The sequence below is a fragment of the Parasteatoda tepidariorum genome, chromosome 7 (genome assembly GCF_982258835.1).
Source record: "Parasteatoda tepidariorum strain Cologne lab strain chromosome 7, Ptep-v5.0, whole genome shotgun sequence".
Lineage (NCBI taxonomy): Eukaryota > Metazoa > Arthropoda > Arachnida > Araneae > Theridiidae > Parasteatoda > Parasteatoda tepidariorum.
This window is the reverse complement of record NC_141761.1, coordinates 98,531,357-98,552,455: the sequence shown is the minus strand read 5'-3', so window position 1 is coordinate 98,552,455 and position 21,099 is coordinate 98,531,357. Positions and strand designations below refer to the sequence as shown.

At 28.9% G+C, this 21,099-nt stretch overlaps 1 protein-coding gene across 3 annotated transcripts in view; it reads right to left on the bottom strand.

Moving 5' to 3' along the window:
* LOC107450327 (murinoglobulin-1) overlaps nt 1-21,099 on the bottom strand; it is a 95,379-nt gene that overhangs the window by 31,557 nt on the left and 42,723 nt on the right. For 2 of the 3 annotated variants that reach the window (XM_087168342.1, XM_087168343.1), the window contains exons 9-19: nt 18,673-18,778; nt 16,302-16,410; nt 15,238-15,350; nt 13,303-13,506; nt 11,544-11,750; nt 9,167-9,354; nt 7,395-7,548; nt 4,511-4,660; nt 4,259-4,337; nt 2,959-3,050; nt 1,796-1,937 (exon numbers count right to left, since the gene is read on the bottom strand). In XM_087168342.1, coding sequence (XP_087024468.1) covers nt 1,796-1,937; nt 2,959-3,050; nt 4,259-4,337; nt 4,511-4,660; nt 7,395-7,548; nt 9,167-9,354; nt 11,544-11,750; nt 13,303-13,506; nt 15,238-15,350; nt 16,302-16,410; nt 18,673-18,778 — 1,544 coding nt within the window. The remainder of the gene's footprint in view (nt 1-1,795; nt 1,938-2,958; nt 3,051-4,258; nt 4,338-4,510; nt 4,661-7,394; nt 7,549-9,166; nt 9,355-11,543; nt 11,751-13,302; nt 13,507-15,237; nt 15,351-16,301; nt 16,411-18,672; nt 18,779-21,099) is intronic. The other variant, XM_087168344.1, reaches the window with a different exon arrangement.

Sequence of the window (21,099 nt, the reverse complement as noted above, 5' to 3'; positions counted from 1 at the left end):
CTTTAAGTCCAAATTTTAATAAGTAGTTATAACAAGTAGTAGAGCGGACCACCCCATAGCTCGATTCGGAACCTTTATAAGGTATATCATTTAAAAACAGTATTTTAATTAAGACGATTCGACAATTGAAATTTTTTTCTTTTTTTAAGAATGCAATAATGTCCATCGACATTTTTGCTAAATGTAAGAGCTAAGCCTAATTTCGGGGTGAATTAGTAAATCTGGTGGGCTCAACTTCTACTGTTCAGGTTGTTTCTTATAGTTATCCAGCAACCCATAATGATCGGAATTTTTTTCCGGTTTGAACCCAATTTGCTTCCAAACCAAACAGAAGTCACTGCAGTCAGCTAATAAAAGTACAGTCAACCTATTAACGAAAGAGCGTTGCAATGGGAACTATATGTCCGTCTCAAAATGTCATTGTTCGGACAAGCACTTAAAGATATGGGAGAGAAATCATCTAACGTGGATATTAACCGATAGGCTAATTAGTAGTGTGGCATGACGAATCACGTCTTTACTTTTATTTAATCGAGCCATGTCGCTTAGTTCACTCAAGTTAAATTGAAGCATATTTAGGTACTTAATTTATGTTGCACTAGAGCTGCACAAAGGGCTATTGGCGATGCCGTGGGAAACATCCCTGAGGATGGTCCAAAGACATGCCATCCCATTTTTGATCCTCTGCGGAGGGGATGGCTCCCCTGAGCTCGAAGTCGAACACTTTACGATAGAACAGTTTAGCAATAACCGATTCCGCTCATCATCTGTTAATACGCAGACTGATCAAAGAGGTCACCCACTCGCTTACTAACCGCAGACAGTGATGCTTGACTTCGGTATTCTAGTGGGAAGCGTGTCTTTACGATTTCTCCAACATGGGACTCGAAGCATTGGATCTTGATGGTATGTAAGATCAGGTTCAAGATGTTTTGGGGATATTTTTTCTATTATGGATAAGACCTCCCCACCAAAGTATGTTTACTTTGAAATTCTATATGATCAGGTGTCTTACGATCAACAGCTTTGATTTTTTCATTAATCTTAGACGTTGTAACACATATTTATTTAAAGAATATTTTGGACGCAAAAAACTATTATAAAAACCTTTTTTTAATTTATTTTTCTCATTATTGGAAACAGAACTCACGCATCTCTGTTCCATTCATAATACAATAACAAACACAGTAGTTGAAGCATATCAATGCAACAACTCTGCCTCTTCACTCTTTGATTATGAAAATGCACATTAGATGGTGCTGTCGCAGCTTAGAGTAATCTTGATGATGAGTATGCTGTAGATATTTTAAGATTAAAAACAACTCAACCAACAAGTGGAATATTTATGAGGTTTTATGAATATTTATACACCCTATTACATTCAAATTAATCTAACGATCACCTTCGTGAACGACATGGGACTCTTGTGCGACATGTTGAAACAATGGGTAAATTGCTGAGATCAGCACCCCCGCAGTTGTAATTTGTGTAACAAAATCCTAGGCGAGTGACTTAAACTGGAAGTAAAGTACCAATAAAACCTTATGAACTCGTTTCTTAAGTCAATCCAGGAGGTTATCAAGTGAGGATATGGAGTTAAACGATATTAAACTAAGCATCCCGCGATTGTTTTTTTAAGAGAATCTATGTAATTGTAAATACAATTCAATGCGAATAAAATTTGTATTAAAGTAGTAATAAAACCAAGTAAGTAATGAATTTTTAGATCTTTAAATTCATCAGTTAAGAAACGTTAATTTTTCTTTCCATATAACTTAATACTGGTCTATCTCACCAGAGTCAAATGAGAGGGCTTCTGCTTGGAATACGGTGTTAACCATACCTCCATCTCCATAGCCGCCTGATCCATAGCCTTCTCCCTTCATGCAAGGACGAGTGAACAGAATCAAATCACTAATCACAAGAAAACCAGAACTCTGGAAATAAATTTATATCATAAATATTTATCATTGTTATCAGTAAAACATCTCTCTTACTATCGATAAGATTTCTCTACTATTATGCATATTTTCAAAATTTTCGCAATTATTTTCATAGATTATTATTTATAATTCATTTAAGATTATTTGAACTACAGTTAATCACTGAAAGAAGCACGAAAGCGGAATCCGATTGCTGTTGATTTGAAATAATTAATCGGCTAATTAAAATAATAAATTTATATTAGGAAAGTCAATTTATTAAATTCGCTTAAGTGAACTGGTGTATTTAAACTATTGATGCAAATTGATTAAAATGTTAGTTTATTGAACATTCTGAAGCTTTAAAATCTGCATTTTGCAGTGCTAGTCTGTAATTTGAGCTGAGTTGAGTGCTGTAAATGGGTACATATTCTAGTAGCTTCTACTATTGAAAAATTTGAGATCTTGACTATTGTACTCATTTCCTATTCAAACGAACACTGTGCTTTAAACAATATGGGCTTATTAATACCCTCTGCTTGCCATTATTTCTCCTTGGCCTCTGGCATTATTATTCCCTTAATAAATAATTTTAAAGTACTGGTCAAACATGAAGTAAAAAGTATATACAGTCTAAAATTAATATTTATGCTAATGAAGAAGGAAACAAAACTCTTTCACCATTTAATTTCTCATTTGTAAAGAAAGCGGAAGTGGAATACAAGCTTTATTTTCGAATTAAATACAGATAACTTGAAAGGTAGTTATTAAAAACACCTCCAAGTTTTATTAGACAATTGAAATAGTTTCGATACATTCATCCCTGCCTCCCTTAGCAGAGATCCGATAGATTGTGATTTTTTTTCTTATTCTTTTTTTTTTCAAACCTTTCAACCCTTTAACTATGCGTTAAGCTTTTGTCTTCAGTTTTGACAACGTATCTAACAATAAATATTAAGGGTGTCCATTGTAAAAACACCCTGTTTGTACAATAATGATCTGGAAAAACATAATTCATCAAGTTTAAACTACACACCTGAAATGCCGAAAGAGAGTCATCATAAGAATTTGTTCCCCCACTTCCAGGTGGTATTAGAATGCTTGAACTTGCTCTGCCAGAATAGAGACCTATAAGTACAAATCTGCATGAATCATCTATATACTATATATAACTTAACAATCTTATAATGAAGAATCAAAAAGATTAATCTTATTCAAAAATTATCACTTTTATATTAAATAGTTGAACTTTCGTTCATAAATATAATTATTTTCTAAACTGCGCACGATTTTAGAAGATTATTTAAGATTTTTATGATTATTGGGATAATTTTACTTATAAAAATAACTGCACATGTATCGTAGTATGATACTCCGATACCAATTTTAACTTCATCAGAGAGTATTTACACGTACTTGTTATGTAAAGGCTGTAAGAATACTGTGAACAAACAAATACTGGTTCACTTTATGCAAGAGTTAAATGAAACCAGAGCTGGAAATGATTGCACCGCACCAAATATGAGCAGTAACACATACTTTTGGTAAGCTAATCAAACTTGTTTTAAAAGAAGTCCAAAACAAAGTAAATGAAATGATAGAATATAAAATATAGAAGAAAGGTAGTTTCTAAAATGTTTTTTTTTAAGTTCTACAAAACATTTTATGTTATAAAATGTTTTATACATAGTGTCAAAATACAAATAACCTTGTAAGCAATAAAATATTAAAAATGAATGCGTAAGAAAGCTTGCAAATTATTTCGCGGAAAAAATCTGATGTAGCATTCTGAAGATTTTCGGACGACTTTATACTAAGGAATATTTAACCTCATATCTAATTTATACTAAATTCAATATTTAATATATTTAAAAGACTTACGTGAGCATCAAGTCAAATAATAATTCGAATGCTAAACCAAATATAAAATCAAATCTTGATACTAAATTAAAATTTTGAATAGATTTTAAGAAGCTGAATTCAATATATTATATTTTTTCAGAGGCAACATATGAGATAGCATAACCAATAAATAATCTCTTTGAATCGCTTATCATTGACTGGAATATGGTATCTTCCTAAATTTGACATTTAAATCAAACAAGATTCACAAACTAGAACTTGAACAAATGTGTCTAAAACTAAAATATTTTTTTGCAATATAAATTCTTTACTATATGCAATCTGTTCTATGCTTACATATACAATATACACATATATATACAATCAATACAATACAATAGAATATATACAAATATACATGACATATATAATATATATATATATTACATATGCAATATATATATATATATATATATACAATCCGTCGTACTTACCTGGTTGAGGTACTTTCTGATGACAAGGATTATTGGTGTAATAATGATTGCTATCCATGTTATCTAATCTTTGGAAAATCTGTAATTAAATTTATTATATAAGTAATTTATAATTAATTTATTATATAATTTATTATATAAGTAATTTATAATTAATTTATTATATAAGTAATGTATAATTAATTTATTATATAAGTAATTTATAATTAATTTACAAGGTTAAAAAGTGCATTTGTATTTTGATATACTTACACCTTCTTTCGTGAGTTGATCATTGTTGCTCAAAAGTGATATGCTTTTGTCGATTGTTTTAATTCCGCACAATGAATTGGGCGATGCAGTTATTTGCACTGAAGTTTTCATACCTGGTTGTTGCACTTCGTCACCAAATGCAAATTTTACCTAATAAAAGATAATTTTTAAGTATGGTAATTATTTTGAGTAAAAATGAGTAAGTTGTTATTCTTTTTCTTTAATGAAAATCGTTATATGCGAACAATGTACTATAATCTAATTAGCTTAAACAAGAATTATGCTTCTAAATACTTAGTTCATAAGTCGACATTAATATTGAAATTTTAAATAAAAGAAAAAAATGGTGGATATAGAAACTTTTAAAAATAAAAAATTTTCGATGAAGGATATTTAAGTTCTAGGAAACATTTTATGCTATAAAATATTTTACACATAGTGTATATAACCATGTAAGTAATAAAATAATAAAAATAATGAGTTTAACTTCTATTTCAGACAAATTCAGAACAAAAAAATATATATTTGCTAAATATTTTTTTTATAAATTTGAATTAAACTGCTAGGTAAAAATTTTTTTTGATCTTCTACGTCATATGCTTAGCATAAAAAAAGTTAAATAGTTCACACATTTTTTTTATGAAATCCACCCTCTGCCCATTAGCTTAAAGTGGATGTTCTGGTGGAATCTGATGTTCCAGAAGCCAAATGCGGTTATACTACGCTAAATCTTAGGAAAACAAAAATTTACAATATGCTTTGTTTAAAGTAACAAAGTGAAACAGCTTAATAAATTATACCAGACGTACAAATATAAGAAATCAAAAATATTTTTAATTATTATTTGCAGTTTTCTCTTTTCGTTGTTTTCTGAAGTAAATCATTTGACATTTTATATTGCATATTCTGTTTGGACTACTCCATTTTTCAATTATTCAATTTTATGTTATAAACTTACTTAATTACATTCTATTAAGTTCCTCTTTATTATCATTTTTTCTATAAATGGTCAAGTTTACAAGTTGACAGTTAATTCTCTAAATATAAATAATTTAAGTATAACTACTACTAATTTTTATACAAGAATTAACTTATTACCATTTCTCCATAATGTATTTTTTCGTATTTTATTTTATTTACACAGCAATAAATTAATATGCAAATTAAAAACTAATGTGGCTGAAAGGAGACCAACTGAAATATATGAGATTCCCCACTTTATAAAAGAAATTTCACGAAAACAGTTTTTTTTACTTAGCACCTAAATTATATAATAAATTACCATTCCAGTTGCAAAACATCCTAATATATTCATCTTTTAAGCTTGCTTTATTTCAATTTATGATGAACATTGACGATTTAGACCTCTATTTTTCACCTTAAAGGAAGCATTTGATTTTTTACACCAGTCTTGTGCCAAATGAATTTCTTATGTTACCTTATATTTTTTTTATATAGTTTAATGTATTTTTTTTTCTATTATTACAGTGTTCAACAATAGATGATGTCCTATGATGAGCAAAATAATTTATGATTGCAATATCTCCCTTTTTTTATTTTTAAATTTCTAATTTAGATTTATTGTATTACTTTTCTTTGTCGCCTGGACAGGATTTTCCTCTAGACGACGAATATATATTCTTTGTATTTATGTGTTTGTTTTTGTTCCCAATAAAGTTTTACTAGTTTGAAAAAAAAAATCACCTTCTGCTTATATAATGAAAGAAAAATTCAGGTAATTTAAAGATTTTTCTTTTTTCTTTCTTTCTTCTTTTTATTTATTTATTTATTTATTTATTTTTTGCCTTGAGCAACTAAGATTTACAGCATTTTAATGATCATTTTTTCTTAAATAAATATATAAAAGGTTTCCTTGGGAAAGTCATAAGAATAAAATGAAACCAAGAATTAAAAAAATTAAAGTGACTGAAACCTGAAATCTAGCACCCAACAATAGGACAACATTTGGCATAATAGTATCTCTTAAAAATCCTTCTAGTTTTTTCCCCCACTTACTTGTCTTTAGAAAGTGCTTGTTTTTGGAAATATATAATTAGATTTACCGTGATTTTTCGGAGGTTTTAACTACTATAAAAGCTTTACAAGAAAGGTAAAAAATCCAATTTAGTGACCTTCTGGATTGTTTTATAACATATAAATATCTCATTCTAGAGAAACCAAATGGATTTTGTTCAATGATCAAAATGTGAAACAATAAACTATAAATATATCCTACAGGGCGTAAAGTCAAATCTTGCAATAAAAAATTAGCACTTAAAAAATATTTTAATCGCTTTTTAAAAATGAAAAAAAACTCTCATAATTAAGATGTGCTTAGCAATATTTTTTTCTTTCTACTGCTTAAAGCTCTTCATTCATATACATAAAATCTACAAAATGCAAACTCATTTTCAATGAAATTACATGATCATGATAAAATAATTAACTTTCTGATAAATATTGAAAGATAAAATGGGAAAATCATGCTTTTCTATCAATTTATGACAACAGACAAGGCAAAGAAAAAAAATCTTTTACAAAGAGAAAATTAAGGATTTCTCACAAACCCCCAATGAAAAAAGCACCTTAAGGATTTTTTAAAAAAGTAAACGAAAAATAAGCACCTTTAAGAAATTTTTAAAAATGCCATGCACCCTGTTCTACAACTTTTTTTAAAAAAAGATCATTTCTCAAAAGGGTAAAATTTTTAATTTTTTCTTACAATAATTAAAAATAGCAAAGAAGGTAAAAAGTTAAATTTTAATTTTTTTTTAAAAATTGATCTCATTATGTTTATCATTTCCAAAGCTATAAATATAAATATACATTGCATTGTCTACCATTAATTAAAGCTCTGGATTCAAGAATATATCATAATTGGCACCTTATTTTTGAAGCATTTTTGTACTTCTATTCTTTGTGAATCAGCTACCGTCTCCCTGTCGCCTCGAACGTAGTACACAAGAACATAGAAAACAGGTGACAAAGCAGCATCAACATCAATTTCGAAATCAACTTCTCCAACAGGTGGTAAATATCTAGGAAAACAAAATTATTCATTCCGTAAACACTTAATTTTTCCCTTTTTCGTTTCATGTTTTAAGGAAATTTTAGATTTAATTTATTCATATAAAATATCCAGATTAATCAAAAATTATGAAATATTTTATTTATTTTTTGAATGCTTAAATGTATGTAAAAGTGTTTCAAACGTATTACATTGAAATCAAACATAGGAAGTTATATATTTTTTTTTAATGCACTCACAATTTTATTTAATTTCTAATCTGATAGCCAAAATGAATAATAAAGATTTTTTATTTTATGCAAATTCAACAGTTATAATAGAATCCAGTTATAATAGTTTGTTCACATACTTAAATCACGATAGTCTTGACCCAACTGTTATCAAAAACATAAAGATACCAATTTCATTAACGGATCATTCACATATTTGATCGTAAAAAGGGGCTTTTCACAAATTATTTAATCATAAAAACAAAACCTTTCTAAATCATTTTATCTTAAATCGGAATTTAATGAATTATTTTATGGTAAAAGGGAAGCTTAATAGCGATTTAATGGTAAAAAAAAGAGTGGTGATCGTGGTAAAATTCACAGTAAAAATTAATCGTTCATAAAATTATTTATTGTAGAAATAGGCAATTCGCAAATTATTTCATGAAAAAAAAAACAGATCCTTCACATAATATTTTATCGTAAAAACGAACCCTTCACGAATTATTTTATGATAGTAACGGTTTTCCAAAAGCCATTTTATCGTAAAAATGGGCCCTTCAAAATGTGTTTAATTCGTTTTAATGAACCCTTCTCAAAACTTTTTTTGAAAAACGGAGTCAACGACTTCATTATTAATTAATTATAATTTCATACCTACAATTATTTGAATGAACGTTTTCGCTTATTATTTATTTATTTTAATAAATAATGCACGAAATTAATAAATAATACATTTTATTTTTGCATATTCACAGCAACACAAAGAGCTCAATTTTAAGATAATTTTACATTTATAAAATTTAAAAAACAAGTTTAAAAAATTCTAAAAAATAGGACCTTTTGCAAAAATCAAAAACGGAACCCTATATTCAAAAAATCACAAAATTATGAGTACACAAATAGGAATAAGGCAATAAGGCATGCTTTGTACTACATAAGAATGAATTAAAATAACGAAAATAAAGAACAAATAAAGGCACAAAAATGGACACATTATAGTTTCAGTTCCATGAACAAAAATCTTTTTTAGTGTCAAAATACAAATGTTCTTCTTTTTACTCTGAATAAGATTCCTGTTTATAGAATCGAAACTGTATATCAATTTTTGTGCCTTTATTTTTGCTTTATCCATGTTGTTTTGGTTAATTTACTTGCAAATTTTCACAGTTTCACAAAAATGTGGAATAATCTTTACAAAAACCAATAATAGAATAAAATAAAAATAGATAGAATAGATTTATGGCATTGGGATAAATACATAAAACTTTCAACAGCGCAAAATTTCTGAAATTTTGAACTCTTTTGTGAAAAACTTTTAGAAAATGCTATGTCTGGGTAAAAAGATCTACATGTTTTAACTTGCGTTTTAACTAGCGATTAAAACCAATGAATCGAAAAAAATTATCGATAACCTACTTGGTTTCTTTGGATGCAGGACAATCGGATTCAGCATTTGATGAGCTAGATTGCAATATGGGTAGCAATTGAGTTTCTTCTCCTTTTAAAATCTTTTCATCACTTTCATACCTGCTTGATACATCATTTTCAACAGAAAAATCTGTTTCTAGTATATTAGTTGAAACGACATCGGATTGTTTTGTAATCTATAAAAACAAATTAAAAAAAGAGTTTTGTAAAGGAAGAAAAATGTTTAAGCACTTGGAATTTGTTCAAACTACAATAAAAGATCAAAAGATTTTTGGTATAGAAATATAAAAATATAAAAATATTAAATATAAGGATATAAAACTATTAAACATAAAGATATAAAAGAATTTAAATTTCTTATGAATTTCTCAGATAAAATATCGCTTTTATATTCTTCTTAATTCAATTCAATGTTAACTGAAGTTTCAGCTCATATGTAAAAGTTATATTTAATTATTTGAACAATTCCTTCTGTGTTTATTTTAGGTCATTTAAATATAATTAAACTCATTTTTTATTAACTTTTTTGACAAATTTAGGCTGCCCTCAGTTTGACAGCAGATAAAAACTGAAGTTCTTGGAAGTAATATTAATTTTAAATTAAAATGATCTAAGAACAACTTGTATATTCATGAAAGCGAAGGTAGCTCTTTTTTATTTAAGGGGCTGGACTAGCTATTTAAATAAAATCTCACTGTATTCTAAAAGCTATTAGAGATGTCTAAGTTGGTGTGTCCTACATTCTCTTTCATTTGTATGCTTGTTAAGGCAGAGGGGGTGCGATTGTTCTTGTCTTCCAGTGGCGCGATCTATAGCCAAGAATTTGACTTCTGCCATCCCAAACGTCACACCCATTTATAAGGCGAACCCATTCATACATCCATTCATTCATCCACAGATTGTAATTTTGACCTGAATCAGAGGACGATCAATTTCCAATTCAGTACCCCCAGAGGTATTGCTTTGTTACGGAAACATGGAGGACTTTGCGACTCGACAGATTTAATGTACACCAGTCACCATTTGCTACACGGGGAGCCTTCAGACGGCTGGATTTGAACACCCGTTCTCACGAACGCGACTCCAGCGCCTTACCGACCAGGCTATCCCTGCCCGTGTCCTACATTTCAAATACAGGAAGATTATTAAATGGATTTCAAATAATAAATTATTTTAAATGTGAGTATAATACTTAATCAGTACCTAATTATGAGTAAAGAAATGTTTATCTATTCCATTATTATCATAAAAGTAATGAATAATTATTAGAACAATAAATTGGAGAGATTATTTCGACACAATAGTTCATTATATTGATTATACTTATATTTAGTTTCATAATATAAAGGTTTTACGAAAAAATGCTAATCACAATGCTTCACGTTCAAGCTAAAATCTTCTCTAGTTAAGAAAAACTATAATGCTCAAAATCATTATAAATGTAATACCTGAAATCAGAATTATAACGGCCATCCTTGAGATGAGAAATTTTTATTAAAAGAAAAGAGACATTTGAGTAATTTTTTTATAATATTTTACGGTAATCAGTATTCGTTAAAATTTATGAACAAAATTAAATTTTACTGAATTCGGGGATAATAATCAAAATTTTGAAATTAGAGAATTACAACTATTTAGAATAGTAGCAATAACAATGAAGAACAACATCGTTCTTTTCATAATGTGTAGTGCTGAAAGACTTGAAAACAAATTTAGATTCTATAACACTAACTATTATATATTTTTTAGTTTTACAAAATAATTCAAAATGAATAATCATAAATTAAAATCATCAAAATAAAAATAATAATTTTTTTTTTTAGTTTTCAAACATAATAGTAGAAACAATTGTATTATTTTTTCATATTATAATATTTCAGATACTATAAAATGCTGATTGATATCTAACGCTAACTTACATGGTAGTAAAACTTGAAATTGTTACTTTCAGTAGATGCAAAAAAGAAGCTTAAGTTTCAGTTTACTGGCATATAAAACTGGTTGATGAAAAATTGATTCTTGCTGCATTCATGGATAATAATCAAAATTTTGAAATTGATGGACTACAACTATTTAGGAAAGTATCAAAAACAATGAAGAACAACGCAATTCTTATTCGTAATGTTTAGATCGAGTTAAAACAAACTGAGATTCTTTTACACTAACTATTATATTTTAGTTTTTTTAGTTTTTCAAAATAATTAAAAATGAATCATCATAATAAAATTCACAATCAAAGTAAATGAAATGTAACAATTTTGTTTCTAAGCTTACAAACAGAATAGTTGAAACAATTATCTAATTTCTTCATATTATAACATTTCAGATATGATAAAACACCAATTGATATTGAGCACTAACTTACTTGGTAGTAAAACTTGAAATTGTCACTTTCTTTAGATGTAAAAAGAAGCTTTAGTTTCAGCTTACTATCGCATGAAACTGGTTGCTGTACTGGCTGTAACTGGATGAAGCTTTCAGAAGGCGAGTAATAAGGATCTAAGTAGATAGCAGCACTTGGAACATTAAGGGTGTTATGTGGCCCATTTGAAGGAAATGTTACTGATTTGGCCTTTAAAAGAAAAATTTATATAATTAAATTCAATAAATGTGAGAAATGTTACAACTGGAAAATAACAAAATTTCTAACAAAAACTAACTAAAATGTGTTCCAAAAATGCCCATTAAACTTAATTAAACCGAAACTCTTAAAATCATGAAGTACAAATTTTGTAGTTTCTTATTATTTACTTTATTGATACATTTATTTGCCACTGGTTACATTTGGCGACGTTTTGGCATAATTGTTGCTGCAACTCCGGGATTCAACGTTTTTTCGACACAGAACTACGAATGTTCTTTCACCAAAACTATTGCAAAAGTACATTGACCGAAGATCGCCCATACTGTAAAGTTTATAAATGAAAGCGATCCGGTCACTTTCAGAAAAAGGGTGCAATGAACAGCTAATAGCATCTCTAGGATTCTATAGTTGTGGCCATATTGACATCTAAGAAAAAAGGGTGAAATTTCAGAAAAAGGATGCAATGATGAACAGCTAATATCATCCTTATAGAGTTCTATAGTTGTAGACACATTGACATCTAAGAAATAAGGGTGAAATTTCAGAAAAAGGATGCAATGATGAACGGCTAATATCATCCTTATAGAGTTCTATAGTTGTAGACATATTGACATCTAAGAAATAAGGGTGAAATTTCAGAAAAAGGATGCAATGATGAACGGCTAATATCATCCTTATAGAGTTCTATAGTTGTAGACATATTGACATCTAAAATTTTAAAAACGTTAAATGGTATGAAATATATGGTCTTTTTTAATAAGCTATTTTTCATTCATGTAAAACCTTTAAGCAGAACATTACTTTTTACGCAAAAGAGTGCAAGTTTTAAGTTTTTAAGTAATTGATTTCACTCCCGAAAAACACAGAAAATAATAAAACCCATAAAAACAGCCATTACACATAATTTATTCTCTATCGTCTTTAGTAGAGTCTATATAATAAGTCTATAACAAAACAAACTACGCTTAAAAAGTTTTTAAAAAAAACTTAGATGTTTTTTTATATACTTTTTCAACTCGATGACTTAAATATAATTTCGGTATTCAATCAAGACACCATTTTATTAGAATTTAAACTTTCCACTCTTTTGTTCGATCACGCTGTATAATTAAGGTGCAAAATTATTTCAAGGTCTTATACCAGGTAGGGACAATTTGTAAAAAAATTGTCCATAATTGTCCAAAAATACTTCAACTTTCTCATTGGCGAGAGACGAGAACATTTTATGATAAAAAAATATTATGCGGACCAAATTTCGAATTGGATGTTGTTGAAATATAATTTTAGCTGAAGGCTTTGAGTATTTGCTTACTGGCAAATTCCTAAACCAAGAAACATCATAATCGTGCGAATTATATAGCCTTTCTAAAAGTATTATTGCATATTTGACACTATTTTAACGTGTTTTTATAAGTATTCTTATATATTATTTTTTATAAGTATTATTTTTATAAGCATTCTCTATTACTTACGTCTGGAAAGATAATTACACTTTTACCTACTTTTTTATAACTTACTGACAATACAAATTTGTTCTTACCTCTAAGAATATCGATACAACATCCATATTTTGTGCAAGTACTGTATATTGTATGATACCGTCTTTATCAGATGTGTAATTCTTACAATACTTCAGCTTCTTCGTTGCCCACCATTCAGCTAAAACTCTTTCTTTCGTGATGGTTGCACACAGCTCAATCGGTACATTTGCTGCCGGTGTGTCATCCGGTTGATTCACTTTAATCTAAATATGATGAAAATGACAAATTAATGCCTATGGTTTAAAGGAACAAACAGGCAATTGACTTTTACGAAAATGATGACTATTTTTTTTTTTACTTATGATGGTACCGATCAACAGACAACTACATCTGAAAAGTACTAGGAAACAAAAACAGAATCTTAAAATAAAAATAATAAAGAACACAAAAGAGACTATCAGTCAATTAATCCAATAATCAATTAATCCTAGAGACCCCAGCCTCTTTGTGATGACTCAAATTAGAAAGCATAGTAATGCAAAAAGTAATTGATCAGATAGTCATAATCCATGATCCATGCCAGAGTTTAAAGCAACGACGTATACTGCGTCAAAAAGACGTACACTGCGTCTTGATCTAATGATCGGATCTTTACGTTCCAGTACTCAATCTTAATGGTTCGAATTTCGAAAATACGACTTTTTTTTTAAATTCCGATTTCTCACGAGCTATTAGACCAATTTCATTCAAATTTTGTGTTTTGTCATGAAAAATTTTATATTTTAAAATGATGTAAAAATGTTATACGTTACAATTCAAAATATTTTCGACTATTACTATTCTTAAATAAAATAATGAAAAGTAATAAATATTTAATGAAATTTATTCTTTGCGTGGCATCATCTTAGGATAAACGAATTTTATAATTGTTTGCGAAAATTTTTGGATTCGCTTAAGAAGTTCTCGAGATATGGTGAAATATGCAAAGAGTAAAATTAACATTACGAAGTCCAAGCTTTGGATCTCTGTCCTGACTCAACTATGAGAATCACATTTCTCAGATTGCGGCTATCCTCTACATTTTGGGGGGTAGAAATCCGAATTCGTCAAATAAATGTATGTTTATTTAGAGAAAATATGTTTTTGTGTCTGATTTTGTGACTTTAAAATATCGTCTGCACTAATTAATTAGCATATTTGAGGTCATCCCCTCGAACCGTTAAGATTGATTCCTGGAGCGTAAAGATCCGATCATTAGATCAAAAGTTATTTTAGGTGGGCTGTTTTTTTTTGGAGCATTGTGCTAATGGACTAGAGCGTCAGAAGATAGCTATGACCAGTTTCCAGTCTAATCTCGGTCAACGGTCACTGTGTGTATAATATCTGAAAAGTTTTTAACGCAACAGATAACACTGGGGAACAGTTTTTTTTCTACTGCATTTATGCATTTTCTTGATTTTGAATAATTCGGGTGTAAGGATTTCAAATCTGAAACAAAACTTGCTTCTAAAGCTATAGATTCTTTTAAATGACATTTTTTGTCGAAATTTGCAACTTTAGAAACTTTATATATAACCGGGAGTCGCTTAAATATTTTGACAAAAGCTTAAGGGAGTTAGGGCACATCTTGAAGTTTAAAATTTCATAGAAACTCGTTCCAGGAAAAGTCAAAATCTGCGATACGATGGAGTTTATGATCTAGTAAAGAATCTCATCTAACAAAAAAATGCATTCCCCAGTGTAATTTGTCTTTCCAATTCCTTTGAGATATTCTGAAAAAAGAAGAAGAGAGAGGGAGGGTGTTTGCAAAGGCTGTTGATATCTTGTATCGTATTTCATCTGAAAAACCAACAAACGGGGATACAGATTTCTGAAAGCAACAACTGTCACTACCTTGAAACTTCAGAATATTAGTCGAATCGTTTTTTCAAACATATAAACACTGATGAAACATGGTTATAAAAATACCAACATGCATAATAATTAATACTAACTTCTCCATTGTACGGCAAACCGGGTTTATAGAATTGTCTCTGGGCGTTGCTAAACGAAATGCTCAACGGCGATTGTTGTCGTTGAAGATATTGAGTCTCATTTCGATCTACGCCTAAAACAAAAAACATTATGTTGTTAACCAGACTTGAGAAAACAACATTTATTATTAGTCATAACATAGATTATTCAGATTGGAAAATCTTGAATAACTCTCATTTTATATATATATATATATATATATATATATATATATATATATATATATATATATATATATATATATATATATATATATATATACATATATATATTTTTTTATATATATACAGGGTGTCGGTGTCTCAGTTAAGCGTTTCAGAACTTCTAAGAGGCGTAGGGGGCATCCTGACGACTCGAAATCATATTGACAGGATTAGTCCTACATCATCAACGACATCATTAGCTCTCCTCGTTCCAAACTTTGTTTTAAACGGAGCAAACAATGCGGGGTCGGAAATGTTTTCCTGACGCGGTGGATGGCGTTGTTCGAAAGTTCCGACCGAGCTTTCCAGTGCGTTAGCCTCCTATTATTTGATGAAAACTTAACTTCAATCTGCATATTTTTTAAACCAATAAAGTTATTTAATCAAGCAATAAAGTTGTAATATTAAACTTGATATTTTTGTGCGAATCGTAGCTCAGATGTACAGACTCAAAGCCTGCTATATGCAAAACTCCAGAAATAATGCTAATACCATAACAAACCGTGTGTATGCAACATACCGTCTACACATTAAAATAGGGGTTTATAAATTTGCACATTAAAGTAATTGCTATATAACTTTGGACCCCCAGATGTAATTTGTTGTGGGAAGATGGAGGACATGATGACCCTACAGATTTAATGTGCACTATAATTATAATACTATTAATTTTAATTCCAAACTTCCCTAATACTTGTTTTAAAACATCGTAATAGGAATTAAAAACGCTTTATAAATTTACACAACTATTATGAAAATGACTGATAAGAATATTTTAAATAAACCTTTTCATTAAATTAAAAAAAATCAATAACTTTTACCTGTTCCATCCTCGACGACATTTGCAGCAACCATAATTCTTTTATATCTAAAACTATTGCCATATTGTATCCTCGAGACATTTAGAGTGTAATTGTAGCATCCGTCAAGCTGAAACAATTTAATTCATTTTCATATTATCAGAGAAAATTTTCATCTTCGCTTATTTATTGTAGTGAGAACAAACAAAATAGATACATAATTGTTAGCTTGTTACATACTAAGTTTTATGGAAATGAAATCGAACAAATAAGAAACTCAAAAATTTTTTCTAACGAAACAAAACGGTGATCTAAACTAAATTTGACATTAAATAAAATGCATTAAACGAAAAAAATATATATAATTAAGATAACCGATCAGTATTCGCCTCGTAGTTGAAAATATTTATTTCTCAAAATTTCATAGCTCGTAGACACATAAAAAATTTAATTTATGGTGTAAATTTAGTTTAAAAATTTTTTCCAATGCCTACCCAATTGACACTCGTCATTCAGGTATCGGTAGGGCAGATTTGTTAGCCACTTTTTCAGGGGCACTATATTAGGTTAGCCAGCATGGCTCCCCCAATAAGGACATATAGACAGATAATACATCCATGCCTTGTTCGGGATTCGAAACCTGGACCTTTCTTGTGCGAGGTCAGCTCCATGGCAACTACCGTCACTTTAACCAACCACCTATTCGTCACTTTATTTTTTTTTAAAATTTCGTAATTTTTTTTCTGCCGTCATAAATTTACTAAATTTTTGTCGATGTAGAATATACAGTGCAAGAGACTACTCATTTGCGCGTCTAAGGGGACGATTCACATGCGTCCCCGAGGACGCATCAGGAGCTTTTTGCGTTCCAGGGGATGCATTTTACATATCCCAGGGGACGCATCACAACTTTCATTTTGCGTCTTCGTGCAGAAGCGCGTAAGCAGAATCACTGGTAAATGAAACGGGGTAGAAATATTTCTGCTTTAGTTAATTTTCCAATAAACACTGTATTTAAAAAGGTTATGGAATTTAAGATCTTAATAATTCCTTTATTATCATCTTATTTCTAGGTAGATTTATTATATTCTAATTACATGTTAATAGTTCATTCACTGAACTTTTGTCTTATAAGTCTAATTATAGTAAATCACAAATGTTACAAAAATAATATTTACATCCAATCTTTCAGTAAAAAGGATTTTTTGGTTTGTTAATCGAGACAATTCTGTTGGAAAAAGTGGATTCTCTATCATATTACTTTAACTGATAGTCATATAACATCTGTAAAGTTTCTGTGCAAGCTATTTATACATTTCTATTTTTAGTTAAATAACCATGAAGCAATAAAAGGAGAGATATTTTCCTTATTCTTTGAATATAAATATAAAAGAAAATGTTGAACAAATATTTTTTTCTTCATTAGTAAAAAAAACCTGAGGTTCGGTCCTTAAAACTGATGAGGGAAAATGTAATGTGTATCTTAATACGAAGTAAAGAACAATATAAAACAATAGAAAAGCTATTAAATCTAAACTTAAAATATATACTTAAATTGCAATCTCTCTTTATTCACTAAATGTAGCTAAATTGTAGAAAAAATTCATTTTAATATAATTTGAGGCACTTTCTTTGAAAAAATATAGTGACAAAAGCAATTTGTTTTTCAAAAACAATACCTTTAACAGAATAGATGATGAATTGATCTAAATTGATAACAAAATAGATCTAGATTGAAGTGGCAAACGAAATTTATATAGATTGATATAGCAAACTGCTATATAGATTGATATAGCACTTGGACTGAAGCTGCAAACGAGATGTTTAGATTGATTTAGCAAACAATTTGCTACTAGATTGAGATTAAAAATGATATTTGCAAACGAGATGTCTAGATTAATTTAGCAAACAATTTGCTTCTAGATTGAGATTAAAAATGATATTTGCAAACGAGATGTTTAGACTGTACAAGCAAACGATTTACGGTTAGAAATGTTTAAATTGATTGATTTAGCAAACAATTTGCTACTAGATTGAGATTAAAAATGATATTTGCAAACGAATGTTTAGATAGAATTAACAAACAATTTGCGGCTAGATTGATATTAAAAATGATATTTGCAAATAAGATGCTTAGATTGAACTAGCAAATGATTTGCGGTTAGATTGAGATAACAAATGAGATAATGTACATTGAGATGACAAACATTGTGTGCATAGACTGAAGAAACAAACTAGATAGATCTGAGAGTAAATACCAAAACTGATGCTTGTAGCTAAATATTAATAAACATAATAATACACTTTATGAGAAATTCGAACCGAAATAGGTTCTTTAATAAGTTTGATACCTAGAGGAATAACATATAATATTCCTATAGTTTATCCATACCTTGAACGTTTCCTGCAAGACCGGCAGTTTTTCTCTGGAATAAGAATACTTTTCTAATGAACAATTCAAGTTTAATGTTCCAGTAACTGGCTTGCCATAGGTATACCTGTCAAGAGGGGGGGAAATCATAACTTAATGTTAATGACGGAAATAAATAAATGTATTGAAATGTCAAATATTAAGAAAAAGAATTTTATATCTAAGCAAAAACTTAGATTTAAGTCTATAATTTAATTGAACTATACTTAAGTATCGTAGTGTCTGAACTAAAACACTAGTGTTTTGAACTGAGTCTTTCTTGATTTTGAATAATCAATAAGGGCGAAACTCTTATTTTACAGCAATTGAAAAATTCCTTTATTAAAAATGGTGGTACTGTAACTTTGATATAAAGGAGACTTTTTATGTAAACAGTTTCTTAAATTTGTAAAAATATCCATAGGATAATTTTATATCCTTGTGGATTTTGTGCAAAATATTTAGTAATCAAGTTCTTCAATGCGTATATATTTAGAATTAGGTTATCGACCAATCATGCTTAAGTTGGAATTCAATTCAGACAAAGCGGTTTATTTAGCAGATAAAAAGGAAAGATGTTTTTAATCCCTTTTAGACCTTTCCATTAATTTGAATTGTTACAGACAAGAAAAATGCAAATCTACAGTTTATAATAAAACCCGCAGACCTGAACCCAAATCATATCCTGCCTCAAACAAATATGATCTCAATGTACTAAATTATGCATATTATTACATGTAAAAGAAATGTTGGAAAAGTATATGCTGAAGTATTAAAAAAATATTATATATTTAGCCGTTCAATAAGAAATTGTATTAATATCTGTGAACAATTTTCTATTTCGTAAGTTTTGCTTATCGAAATGATGTAACATTATCGTAAGTTTTCAAATAATAAAAAATGAGTTCACAAACATATTTTTTTTACAACGCCGTGGCTTTTCTGCCTATGGATACTTTTCGCCATGTTCATATTTAGTGCAAAAGACAAGGGTTAACTTAACAGTTCCAAATAACCCTTACTAACTCATATCAGTTAAAATAATTCACTAATAAGCATTATCACACGTGGCGACAAAGCAATTAAATAATAGCTTCGGCAAAATTAAATAGATACAACTAATAAAAAAAGCACAAACCGTGCGTTTTAAGGCTGCTCTCTAAAAGCTTTGTCATCACACAAAATAACGTTTTTTTAGGGTGTAATACGCTATTTTTATAACTGTTATATTTTTGCAATAGTTATTCATAATTGTTAGGTTTAGTGTTGTCAAATCTTTAGCCAGTGGTCCCTTTGCTAAATGGATGCCTGCAAGTGACGTCATCACAGATAATTTGTGGCATTTATTGTTGATTCTGGAGCCAATCATGTTCGACGAAACATGGGTGACGTTGCTTATTGGTATCCAATTAAATCTGATTTTAATTACTTGGTTAGGCATAATCACTTCACTTCTCGATAGTTAAGTACCCAAATGAAAATGGCGCAAAATATCAATGAAAAGAAAAATCCCAGTTTTCAAGGTGAAGAGTCACTTCTAATCGAATTTTTATTATTTAAAAAGTTAGTCCAACGTTGCATTGTCTGAGATTATAAAAATTGAAAAAAATTAATAATTATTATTTATGTTCATCTTCTAAGTGGACAATTGTCGCCAAATTGGCGATTTTTTAAAAAAAATCTTAGTACGTTTTTTTTTTAAGCTAGTGATTTTTTTTTTTTTTTGAAGAACCCTTTCAACTAGAATCGCTTCTACATTCATGCAGCAGTTACATTTCAGCAGCCCTAATCTTTAATAAAAATTACATTTCATTTGTGGAATCCAAAGGTAAGTAAATAAAATGAAAGGTCATTAACCGAATTAGTTCTGCACGAGTTAATGAGGCAAGGCACTCTCATCAAAAGTAATAAAGAAATAAAAAGTAAATAAAGTCTTCTAGAATCATCAAATGGATTCTGTTGTACCTTCAGGGAAAAATAAATATGTATACTCAGTGCAAGTGATCTCATGTAATTAGCACGATTTATATCCATCCAATCAGGTCATAGTTCGCTTTATGTGGAGTCAATCGAAGCAATGAACTTACTTTCCCCGATCATTTAATCTTTTCTTAATTAATTATATCTTTCATGAAGATTTCAATAAAAACAAATCACTGATGACTCCATTTACTATTTTAAGTAAAATGTCAATGCTTAATTGACAATATATTTAAAAAAACCCAGAAACTTTGTAAATTTCTACATTTTTTTAAATCTAAAATAAAAGGATGTATAAACATTATGTATACTTGCATAATTTTTTAAACTAATTTTCAAAGATTAATATTTATTATTATTATGCGAGTATAATTAGTACAGCACATAATTACAAGAAGCATTAAGAAATCTTAACTAGAAAGAAATGTA